This window comes from Schistocerca cancellata, chromosome 1 (genome assembly GCF_023864275.1).
Source record: "Schistocerca cancellata isolate TAMUIC-IGC-003103 chromosome 1, iqSchCanc2.1, whole genome shotgun sequence".
Lineage (NCBI taxonomy): Eukaryota > Metazoa > Arthropoda > Insecta > Orthoptera > Acrididae > Schistocerca > Schistocerca cancellata.
The window spans coordinates 365624459-365637768 of NC_064626.1; the positions used below are offsets into that span (position 1 = coordinate 365624459).

General features: G+C 43.7%; 1 protein-coding gene across 1 annotated transcript in view; it reads right to left on the reverse strand.

Moving 5' to 3' along the window:
* Positions 1-12850, reverse strand: part of LOC126174747 (uncharacterized PE-PGRS family protein PE_PGRS54-like) — a 56343-nt gene extending 43493 nt beyond the window's left edge. Inside the window, exon 1 of the mRNA XM_049921070.1 lies at positions 12731-12850. Within this exon, the coding sequence (XP_049777027.1) occupies positions 12731-12803 (73 nt within the window). The 5' untranslated portion in view covers positions 12804-12850. The remainder of the gene's footprint in view (positions 1-12730) is intronic.
* Positions 12851-13310: the final 460 nt, after the last annotated feature.

Sequence of the window (13310 nt, forward strand, 5' to 3'; positions counted from 1 at the left end):
ACCAAATAGAGTACAAATTGAATGTTGACGAACATCAAGTTACATAACACGTAGAGGCTGGTGTCAAGAACATTAATTTTTCAACCACACACTAATAGTGGCAGTTGGAAAATGACAGATCTACATATCTAGCAGACTGAGAAGTCCATATCACTTTCATCGTCTTAATAGTTCACAAAAGAAAGCCGTATCCTTGTACGTGCGCACACAGTTAGATAGCGTAGTTTGCGTGAATCAGGGGTCCGTGAAATTGGAAACGTAAATGAAGAGAAACTCTCCTCCATCCATTTCCGAAAGGGATATGAGTCTGGATCAGTATTAAATTATAAAAAGAAAGTAAGACCTTGTGGAATTTGATCACATATTGGTAATTAGTTCGAATAATTTCTAATGGGGTCCATCCAATATCTTATCTCAGAACAGCGACATTTCATAAGAAAATAATCTGTCATTTTGAGCGCCAAAGGGAAGCATGGTAGGGTCGCTCATTTTGTGGGTCTGTATAAATCATGTATCATACCCAGTAAGTAACTTAACCAGAATGTTCGTCAACGATGTGTAAAACACCTAAGCGGTTATTAAAAAAAGTATGTAGTTTTTCTGTGGATGTTCGAAATCACTGCAGACGAATGTGTTGTGACTGCTCCATCAGTTTGAATTTTTCTTCTGCCAATGTTTTTACAGATTCACCTGAACGAAATTAACTTATACACTGACGGTAAAAAATCACAATACCAAGAAGGAGTTGTGCGACGTGAACGAAAATTAGTTGGCGTGTTGCTACATCTAAAAGACCATGTCTTTTCAAATCTCACGTTAGTCGCACAAGACTGGTGGTAGTAGCTTCATTATGAGAAAGCAAATCAGGTTTGCTGTAAATACACACTGTAACAGTCGTGGACGTTAATTATCTTTGAGATTGGACGTGGTGAGTTGATGTTAGTCCTGAATGCTCTTAAAACGACAAAGAAGCCATTATCAGCGTCTCACTGAGTTCCAAAGATGTCGTGTACTAGCACTATGAGAAACTGAATGTTTCTTCTGCGAAAATGCAGAAAGACTTGGCAGGAATGTAGCCACTGTAAACGACTGATGGCAGTGATGGTAAAGGTAATGTACGGTAGCAAGAAGTCCGATCTCGGGACGGCCGAGTGGTACAACCGAGAGGGAAGATCTACGTGTTTGGCGTATGGCTCTGATGCATCGCACTGGATCTGAAGCAGCAATCTGAACAGCACTTGGCACCACAATGACCCAACGAACTGTTACAAATCGGTTACCTAAGGACATCTCCGAGCCAGATGCCCTTTAGAGTACATTCCACTGACTCCAGACCATCGCCTTTAGCGACTTCAGTGGTGTCAAGCGAGAGTTTATTGGAGGGCAAGTGGAGGTCGTGTGTTCTAATGAAAGCTGATTCTGCCTCGGTGCCAATGATGGACGTATATTGGTTAGAAGGAGGAAGCTGAGGGACTGCAACCAACCTACCTGGGTGCTAGACACGCTTCACATGCAGCTGGACTTATGGTCTAGAGCGCACTTTCGTATGACAGCAGGATCACTCTGGTGATTGTCCCACGCACCCTGACTGCAAATTTGTACCTCAGTCTGGTGATTCATCCTGTTGTGGTGCATTTCATGAACAGCATTCCCGCCGGCCGTTGCGGCCGAGAGGTTCTAGGCGCTTCAGTCCGGAACCGCGCTGCTGGTACGGTCGCAGGTTGCCTCGGGCATGGATGTGTGTGATGTCCTTAGGTTAGTTAGGTTTAAGTATTTCTAAGTTCTAGGGGACTGATGACCTCAGATGTAAAGGCCCATAGTGCTCAGAGCCATTTGATTTGAACAGCATTCCAACAGGATAAAGGTCGCCCACATTCCTGTGTTGTAACCCAACACGCTCTGCAACGTGTAGATATGTTGCCTTGGCCTGCTTGATCACCAGTTCTGTCTCCAGTCGAGCATATATGGGACATCATCGGATGTCAACCCCAGAGTCATCTACAATCAGCATTACCCGTCCGTGTATTGACTAGTCAAGTGCATCCCACAAACTGACATACTGACATCTGGCACCTGTACAACACAATGCATTCAACGTTTGCATGCTTGCATTCAACATTCTGGCGGCTACACCGGTTGTTACTGTGTCAGCATTTCACATTTTCAATGGGTTATTTCGTGGGTGCATTAACTTCTGATAGTGTGATATTAATCCCTTAAATTCGTTACCTAGACAAATGTATCCCGAAATTTCATTCTTCTGCATTAATTACTTTTTGGTGTTTCGTCACTGGAAAAAAAAATAAAATAAAAAAAGACGCCATAACATTTTGAAAGGTCATTTTCTGGTCAGATTTCCATCACTGTCACTCCAACACTATTCTTATTAAAGGGGAAGTTATTCATACACCCCGTATACTGTTTTACACCTACATCACTAATAAGATTGTAAAAAAATGTAAGAAACGTAAGTTTACGGGCTTTTGTCGCTGTTATGGCTAGTGAGCGGCGCACCAGGTCGCCGGTGCGGCCTGATGGTTAACTGGTAGAGAGAAAGTCCTGGTTTCGATGCATGATGACCTTGCCAGATCTTTGCGGCGTGGGAAGGTCTGGGACGGGTCTACTCAGGTGCGTGATGCCAAAAGAGGATCGTGACTGAATTAATAAGTTACGAGATGGCATGCAAGCCGCCGAAGTGCTCGCACCGGGATGAGGACCACGCAACATTGCTTATTTTAACTAAATAACAGCGCACCTGCAATATTCTTACAGATTACTGTGACCTTTTCGAGACTTTACGCAAAACTTCCGGATAGATACATTTCCCTATTGACCATCACTTCTCACATTGAAATGCCGTTTCATCTGGACATGCGTAAGATAGAGGAGTGACGCAATACAGGGCTTCTGATGCGTTCCGTTGTATGGAAATCGGCTAGGTTAATTTCGGATAATGTTGTACTCTTACTTTACAAGTTAACAGACAAGCAACTGATGGCTGTGTTGGAACTATAGATTCGTCGACTCTGACTGTGCGCTTAGTACAGTTTTAACCCATCTGCTTCTTCAATTGTCACTACGACATTCGTAAACGCTTGCTATATTTACCTTGCCACTTGTGTTAAGTGCTGCTCGAGCGTCTTACCGTTGTGGATATGTTACGTCAGTGGGACTGTGATTGCAGTTTTGCCTACTTCCAGGAGGCGTTAGCGACTATTTCCTGGATCTTTAGATCGAGAAGTAAACAAACGTTCCTACTAGCAGTTGAGATGTTTCGTGTACGTCTCAGAAATGTAATTTAGTTCGCTTCTTCCATCGCTTTGTTTATCTGGGTTCCCTAAAAGCTGTTCGAACGTCCTCCCATCCTTTTACGACATCGTTAGTAAGTTTCTTGCAATAAAATAATGAAGTCCACATTACTTGATCTCAAGTGTAAGTAATGGAGAAAAGTATGAACTGGTTCCTTTGTCTTTAAAAGTAATTTATTTGCGTCTTTGTTGTCTGTGCAAGAAACATTCGAGTCTTTGTCAAAGAAGATGGGGGCAGTGGGACATACGTCTATGAAACGTTGGTTACACTCGAGTTTAGGCAACAAGGTTTCTGGTAATGTAAACAGAGTTGTCCACACTTCTCCTCCGCTAACAATATCTAAATGTACAAGCATTGTATCTGATTATTGCAACCTGATCTATGCTACAAGCTTGTTTCCCTGAAAACCGATACAAGTACCGTCAAAACGTTGCTTTTGTTTTATATATGGTTTCAGTGTTAGAAAATAACGAGGTCTAATACACAAAAAGATTTGATTCGAGTTCGCTGCTACGTTAGTTCACTAATCAGACTCACCTGAAATCGACAGACGTCTTCAGCCAGTTTATTTTCTGCACAACAGTTTCGAGAGTTGCAGTTAACAAATCGTAATAAGAGGAACGTCAGTAGTGCATATACAATGCCTATCTTGTTAAAATATGTAGCTGCTTGATCATGGTTTGACTTTAGCTTATATACGTCAACGTATTAAGATACTGGGTTAGTACATAAGTTCGTAGCGTTTTTCCGTAAGTTTAATAAACACAACAGATACACATAACAGAGCCTTTAGTCGTCAATAACACTCCTTCACTATTTGCAACAATCTGCCAACAATGCAGTAATTTTTCGATTCCGTGACTGTAGAAATCACGTTGTTTTGAGGCGAACAACTCGTTGTGCCACGTTCGGAACGCATTTTCATCCGGAATCTGCAAGAAGTCTCAACTGTTAACAAAAATGTCAGCAGTGATGGTTACACCTCGTGGAAGCAATTCGCGGTACATGCGACCGCCGGTGTTCCACCAGACGCATAGCACGATCTTCTGTGGAAGTGCGCAGGTCTTTGTACAGGGAGTTGCTGCGTTGCTGGGCTCAAACATTCCTTTCTTTTCCTTACGTTTTCTCGTCACCACCAACGATACAGGGTAGGAACGGTCGGTGTTGCTCACGAGCCAATTGATGAGGAACAAGCAGAGATGCACACATGGCCACACATGTATACTGCATATATCGATTGAGGTTGCGCAGTAGTTAAACGACTGGCCTAGCATTTTGTAGGAGGATTTAAGTCCTTATCCGATCATCCTGACGTAGCTGCTCCTAAATCATTTCAGGAAAACGCTGGCATCATTATCTGAATGTCATCACGTAGTCGGTGCCCATTCAGTCAGCAACGACTAATATTGTATATTAGTAGAAAGAACGAAGTTTTCTTCTTTTTCAACGTTAATATGAAAGTGGTGGTCTACTGATAAATGACGAAAGAAATCATAAATGCGACATGGCTTTCGAATGCATATCCCTTGTCAACGCTTGAAACAGAAGCACTTTATAATCGCAATAATCCCTGCTGATTATGGTAACTGATACCTTACTTTATATCTTTTTGGAATTTGAAACATTAGTTGGGTGGAACAAAACTGTAGAAACTCCTGTTTCTTATAAAAATTCGATTCAATAAAGAACCGATGAAAATATTCCGTACTTCTCTACTAGCAGTGTTAGTATTCCGTTCAGAAGCAGAGCTAGATGACTATGCACTATGATATTTAACCCTAGCCGAACCAACTCATTTTCCATAACGCGTATTAGCATGGGAAAGAGGGGGTTCTTTATGCCAACATAAAATTTTGAAATATGCAGATTTCGTTAATTGTTGTAGACTTTTACTCACAATATACCTCTTAAATACTGATATATAAGTAAGGTCTTCAATCTGAAAATATTGAGTATGACAATGGGGAAAGTGACATCTACTACGAAGAATTGACCTGAAAAAATCAAGACATTCATGGCAACTGTTAGAAGAATTAATTATGAACAATAAACATTTTTTCAAAATTTTAAAATGTTAAGTAATTGACGAGATTGCAATATTTTCAAAAGGTAGGTATAAAGTACCTTCCCCCCCCCCCCTGCCCCTCTGGTAGTACGAAGGTAAACTTTGCTAACAGAGTCACGGCAGCTACTGTACTGGAAGGACAGCGGGTGCGCGACAGCGAAAAGTCAGCAAGAAACTGGAGCCCCGCTAAATCTGGTATATATTATGTATGGTGACTTATGTTTGAGACGGAAACACTGCTTTCCAGGAACTGATACAGATAACGCAGGTACCTACCGTATGAAACCGAATGTGAGTGAGCAGAGCGAGACACAAAATGTCAGTAGCAGAGCACATGTTGATGGCTTGTTTATTTATTCGTCGAAAACCTTCGATACAATTATCCAAGATCGCCTAGCAAATAAAATCGTAACTGGCATGAGATTTGATTAAAGATCTCCAAAAAAAGATAATTTAGTACACTATTCTTAATCAGGCTCACTCGCAGAAATGAAAATATGCAAAAAACCAAAAAAATCATTTTGTAGCCCTATGATGCTGTTCGCAGATTACGTAGTTGTGTTCGAGGAGGCGGTGCCGTTAGAACACTGACATGAATTCCAGAGGGAATCACTGCATTAGCACTTGGTGACTGGCAGCCATCCCGAACATAAATAAAATCAGTAAAAGTAAGTAGACGAAAATCCACGCCATCCCTTAAGCATATAACTGACGATCAGTCAGTGGAAAGAATCACATCTGCAAAAGATATCGATGAGCTAGAATGTTATGACCACCTACTTAATAACGTGTTGGCCCACCTTTGGGAACTCAGTACAGCAGCGACTCTCCGTGGTACAGAGTCAACATGTTTCCAAAGGTATGTGGAAACAGACGTCTGCGCACAGTCAAGCAATTCCCATAAATTACGGTCCCACGGTTTGTGAGTGTGAAGCTGGCTCCCGAAAGCGTCCGACATGTGTCCCATCGGGTTCAGATCAAGCTAATTTGGTGGGCAAGACATCAACATGAGTTCACTAGCATTCCCCTCAAACCACTGTAGCTCGATTCTGGTCTTGTGACACGGACAGTTATCCGGCTGGAAGATGCCGTTGCTAAAGACATCAAGGAGGAAAAGCAGGTGCTCCACAATAATGTTCACGTAGTCCACAGTTGTCATGGTGCTTTCGGTTACTACTACGGGTTCGATAGAAGTGCAGGTGAACGCTACCCACAGCCTAACACTGGTCCCATCGGCCTGCGTCATTGACACAGTGCTTGTTTCGAGCCGTGCATCCGCGTACGACCATCTACCTGGCGTAATACGAAACGTGATTCATCCGACCAGACCACACGTTCCCACTGATCCACATCCAACGTCGTTGATCCACTGCCAGTTGTAATCGTCACTGACAATGTCGTCGTGTTAACATGGGGACACGTTGGATTCGTCTGCTGTGGAGCCCTTAATTCGACAATGTGGACTGAGTGGTGTGCTCCGAAACACTTGCAGCTGCACTTGCATTATACTTTGTCGTCGGATCTGCCAGAGGCCCATCCTACATTACAGAGCGGGCTACCGCCGCGCGGGATTAGCCGTGCGGTCTTAGGCGCTGCAGTCGTGGACTGTGCGGCTGGTCCCGGCGGAGGTTCGAGTCCTCCCTCGGTCATGGGTGTGTGTGTTTGTCCTCAGGATAAGTTAGGTTAAGTAGTGTGTAAGCTTAGGGACTGATGACCTTAGCAGTTAAGTCCCATAAGATTTCACACACATTTGAACATTTTTCTGAAGAGCGGGCTACCCTCAAATTGGAAATTTGTGCTAAGTTCTGCGGGACCCAACTGCTGAGGTCATCTGTACCTGAACTTACACACTACTTAATCTAACTTACGCTAAGGACAACACTCACACACATGCCCGAGGGAGGACTTGAACCTTCGACGGGGAGAGTCGCGCGGACCGTGACAAAGCGTATCAGACCACGCGGCTGCCCCGCGCGGCGGCTAGCCTCCGAACTCCACGTTCTGCGATAAGGTGTGGACGTCGTCCATAGATGCTCTAGCGCGGGAAAAGTTGACCTGCTGTGCTGTTTCTGAGATTCTCGATCCCAGGCGCCAACCCATAAAAATCTGTCCTTTGTCAAAGCCGTTTATGTCAGCAGATTTCCCCATTTAAGCCCTTGTCGTGGCTAGAATGATGCACCACTCGTGGCTGGTCCCGTTATAAACTTTCATTACCGTGTCACGTGCTCGCAACGCCACCAGTCGCGATAGGCAGTGGTTATAATATATTGGCTCATCAGTGCATGTAGCAGTATCTGACATTGTTGATTTATTGTGTAAGAAGCAGAAAAATCTGTATTAGAGTGAAATGACCAGAAAAGTAGTAAGAAACCAATACTTATCAACAAAGTAGGTTTCTGCACACCACTCGTTCTACCATCGCATTCATCGGTGTTCAATCCTTACTGATGTTGATTAACGGAATTGGTGGATTCGAAGAATAGTTGCACATCTCTTCACGCTGCTCTTCAGTTGTCACGAGATAGTCGGAGGAATACGATATGAACTTTAGTTGGAGAAGCTACAAGCAAGATGTCGTTTGTCGCGTAAAATCTTACGGACAAATTTCCGAGCACCGAAGGTCCAATTCAAATAAAGAAACATCCCAATACCACCAGCATGTGTCTTGTGTAATGACCGCGATGGTAAAACTGTGAGTCTCGCTTGATGCAAAAATTTATTTGTTCTCCCCAAAATGTAGAACATATCAAATACAGATTGTTTGCTTGTGGAGCATGTTAATTTTTAAATACTATTTTGATCACTTTCTGATTATGTTAAGGGCAGTAACTCTTGCTTTTTCTGTTTCTCACACGTCGTTACTTCGATAAATTATTGTGCGTTTCTCGTACAGCATGTCATCTGCAACTTGAGAGCCTCATTTTAACGAAATTTATTTTTAGTCATTCATAACGTCTGCAGGGCAAACTTGCACTGCAGCGACCAAATATCGAATATTGTTCCTCGGTATTTTCTGACACTTTTAGTATAAGAGCCTCGTGGTCTTCAGTGGCTCGTTCCAGAGTAATTTCTTGTCGTTTGATTTCTTACCCCATTTATCTTGGTACCTGTATTGTACTGAGAATATCTGCAGAGCATTGCAAATGTCGACGACGTGCGCTGTGTGGATACCTGCTGTTGACAACGATTAGGTCTACTTTACGCTTCAAGCTTGCACCCAACACTGTTCGATTCTGTCAAGGTTTCGTTTTCCGGCACTGTTTGGTGTACGTTAACAGTGTTACACAGCAGTATGCATCAGAATGGACAAGTTTACTGATGTTAACCTATAGGCATCTCGTGAATGAGTTCACTGTGCACTGACGGAAGAGACTGAACAAACTGTGATAAAAAGTGTACGCAAATGTGAATGTATGCTTTCCCGGCGTTTTGAAGACACCGCCACCCGGCTGGAAGCCCGAGAACTCTTCGCCAAAAGTTTACGTGTTTTGCCTGAGGGTCATCGGATTACTCACTTCTGTGTGTTGTACGTTTTACTGATTGCATATTACAGGCTTTTTCGCTACTGTGAAGGTGTTTAAACTGGGGTAATTCGTGTAACAAACCGAGACAACTCTTCCCTTATATCAAAATGGTTCAAATGGCTCTGAGCACTATGGGACTTAACTTCTGAGGTCATCAGTCCCATATAACTTAGAACTAGTTAAACCTAACGAACCTAAGGACATCACACACATCCATGCCCGAGGCAGGATTCGAACCTGCGACCGTAGCGGTCGCGCGGTTCCAGACTGTAGCGTCGAGAACCGCTCGGCCACGCCGGCCGGCCCCTTATATCAAAATACTCAGAAAATCCCCCGAACATCCTCAGAAAATTGTCGCTAAAGTTCGAGTTCTCCATGGATATTCTGAAACCATAATCATGGCTGCAATGCGAAGAATCGTCCGGGATTTCGCAGTTTCAGAATACAGATATTATGGAAGGTCAAAAATAAAATCAGTAGTAATAGATGCCCTTGTTGCTGTGTGAGAAATGCACAATAAGCTATGAAAGTAGCGACATGTGAGGAAAAAAGGTAAAAGATACTGCAACGAACATACGCGAAAACTTAAATGAAAAATAATGGAAATTAACGTTTTTTAACTATGTAAAATTCCAACTTCCGACGAACTACAGTAAAAATACCTGTAGATGATGGGGAAGTACAGTGAATACAAGTTTATGGAGAATAACAGAAAGTTATTGCTTCAAGACGGACCCACAAACCCCATACTGTTTTTCTGCAGGTACATATCAATCAGGAGAAGAGATCAAGCGCATAAGGAAAATTAAAGGAACACAGGCGGTGTTTAGTGTTTCTTCCGTGTTTCGTCTGAAAATGTAATAGAAATGCGGCCACAGGGGCAGGACGGTTACAGTATACCATGTACCACACAGTACACGTTGTAGCACAGTTCATTGAAGAGTACAATTGCAAATACGAATGTGTGTCTCGAAACGTCCATGCACATCAGAACTAGTTTCTCAGATGTGTGAGTAGCAGATCTAGTACGTTTTAATCTCCACATTCCTAATTTAAGTTTTTGCACGACATTCCATATCATCGGGTAGATGACGATCTGTTGGACTTCGCGAAAGATGCACTTCTGATGCTGCGCTTGATGGACACAAGACATCAGAAAAATCAAGACACCTTTACGGGATCTCTCGAGCAATAAAAAGCGTCCAACAACGTTAAATGTAGCAAAATGTCTGAAATTCTTGTAAAAATATGTGTAATCTGCAGGGAAAGACGGTTAATATGCAGTGTATGAAAGAATCAATAGGGAACAATAAGATTGGAAAAGCAAATACTCTGATTACAAAGGAGTGAGGCGAGGGTGAGGTCTCTCTCTCCAATTGAACGTAGAAGAAGCAACGATGAAAATAAAGCAAGTTTGAAGAGCGGGATTAAAATCAATAGTGTACACATGTCACAGGTAACATTCGCTAAAGATATGGATATGAAGAGTGAAAGTGAGGAAGAATTACAGTGCCCGTTAAACGGAATGAACAGTCTAGAGGGCACACAATATGGACTGAGAGTAAAGCAACTTGTCTCCAAAACTGGTGACCACATAGTAGACGGAATTGTGCTATCCTTGAAGCAAAATGATGCATAATGGACGAAGGAGGGAGGATACGAGACACAGATTAGGACAAGTGAAGAGAGCTCTCCCTGCTAAAAGAAATCCACACCGGCCTTAATTTTAGGAAGAATTTTACGAGTATGAACGTCTGGAGCAGGATGTGAACCATGGACGGTAAGGAAAAACGGAAAAGAAGAGAGTAAAGCATTTGAGGTGTAGTGTTGTAGAGAAATGCTGAAAATTAAGTGGACTGATAAATCCAGAAATTAAGAGTTCCTACACAAAATCGGCGAGAAAAGGAATATGTGGAAAGCACTGATAAGGAGACGGGACAGAATGTCAGGATACAGGGTAAGACATCTGAGAATAACTTCCACGGTGCAAGATGGAGTTGTAGAGGGAACAAACCGTAGTGGAACACACACACACACACACACACACACACACACACGCACATAAACCCTCACACACAACCGAGAATGTTGCATGTACAGGGTGGCGCACGAAATGTGTTACCAATTGTTTCTTCCACAATGTACGACGCACATTAGATATCCTTCTGGGATCTCTACAGCAGTACCAGCAGAGCTTGGAAAAACAAATGAGTTACGAAATGACGTGTAATTCACGATACTGCCGCTAGGAGACTTGTAAGCAGCAATGGCTGACAATGGAAGACTGACGACACAGCAACGATCGGCAATTGTGTTACTTTTTCATGAAACGAAATGCCTTGTTGTGACTCAGAGGCGTTTTCGACAACAGTTTAATACACGATGGGTCCCTTGCAAGAAGATCATCCACAGGTTGTACGATAAATTTGTACAGGAAGGAACAGTATTCGAAGCGAAGCTACCTCAGCCTAAGCCTGTTTGTTCGCCGGAGAATACTGAAGCGGTACGAGTTGCTGTACAGAGAAGTCCCGGGAAATCGTGTAGAAAGGCAGCAGTGCAACTGGGAATATCCAGACGCTCCGTTCAAAGCATTCTTAAAAGTGACCTCCATATGTACCCATACAAGATGACCTGTGCACAGAAGCTCACTGAAGAACACAAGCAGCAGAGACTACTGTTTGCTCAGTGGGCGGAGGATAGGGAAGAAACTCTCAACAACGTTTGGTTATCAGACGAGGCGCACTTTCATTTAGACGGTATGGTTAACAAACAAAATGTACGCTTTTGGGCCACTGAAAACCCGCAAGTGCTTCCGAGGATTACAGCGTGGGCAGCAATTTCCAGTCACGGACTTATTGGACCCATTTTCTTTGAAGAAACTGTGAACAGCGAGCGTTATTTGAGGATGCTTCGCAACAGCTTCATTCCACAGCTCCTTGCGACTGTCTTGCCCTTCAACACGCAGTGGTTCATGCAAGATGGAGCAAGGCCACATACTGCAAACACTGTGTTGGAGTTTTTACACGAGCATTTCGACATGCGGATCATTTCACTCAGGTTTCCAGGTCGCTTGAATGACGGACGAAATTGGCCCCCCAATAGTCCAGACCTCAATCCATGTGACTTATCTCTTTGGGGGTACGTGAAGGAAAAAATTTTCCCGAAACGTCCACGTCATTTAATGGAGCTCAGAAGACTTATTCTTCAAGCTTGCAGTGAAATTACGGAAGACATGTGCCTTAGGGTAATCACTAACTTCAGTGTTCGTCTGAAGGAAGTTAGGAAGCGAAATGCTGGACATATTGAGAATGTGCTGAGTTAGAACAAATCTCCATGGACGGCTCTTCAATGTAGTATATGTTCCTTTCAGATTGTATTGACAATAAAGTTTATATTCAAAAACAAAATGGTAACACATTTAGTGCGCCACCCTGTATGTTCTATTCGGTAATAAAGAGGTTGACATAGGAGACGTAACCGTGACGGGCGCTATCAGACCACAAGAAAGCACTATCCACAAAAATCACAGTACATAGCCACTGCCCCAACAAGCTTTTCCTGACCCTGATGGAAAACAAAGGCTCAGAGTGTGATATCGCAAAAAATCGCCTTCATACAATCCTTCCAAAATAACATAAGACGCTGTGCATTTAAAAAAATTTCACTCCTAAAAACAGACAGTCTACAATGGTACAGACACATTGAAGTGATATGATGTACGACGTAGTAGGTACTATACAGAAAAAAAGACGTAATGCCGGAGACAAGGATGTTCTGTCGCAAGAAACGTGTAGTTGCGTCCAGCAGGGAGGTAAGGCAGTGCTGTACTGACCTGGTGTGGCGGTTGCCGTGGCAACCAACAGGTACGCTACAAGCAGATGAGCGGTGCGGCGGTGAGCGGCCATGGTGAGCTCGCTCGCATCCAGTGCGATGCGACGGGCCGGCTCGCGCTTTTATATCGGGGTCTGTGGCGGGGGCGGAGAAGAGGCACCGCGTTACCAGCTGTAGGGGACGGGTGGGAGAGGGGGGGGGGGGGAGGGAAGATCGGCGAGCGCGGAATTCCGGGACGCAGGCGCCGCGCTGCGCGAGCTGCGGCCAGAGGACACCCCGGCGCAGCTGCAGCTGGCCCGGGGTTTTACCGATGCGCTCTTTGTTCCCTGTGGATGTGATGTTCCAGGAATTAGATCACAATCTTATATCCGCATTTACGTTTAATAACAAGTACAGTACACGCAAGCTAGTGACATTTGTCTCATTGCGGCGTCAGGAATACCTTACGTCTATTAAACTTTAACATCGTGGAGATGGCTTGAAACAAACGTCAGACGGGCTCGGATGCTACTAAAAATCAGCATTTCAATGCCAGCGCTCGAAGTTGGTAGGATCCACACCGTTTATTAAGTTTGTAACAG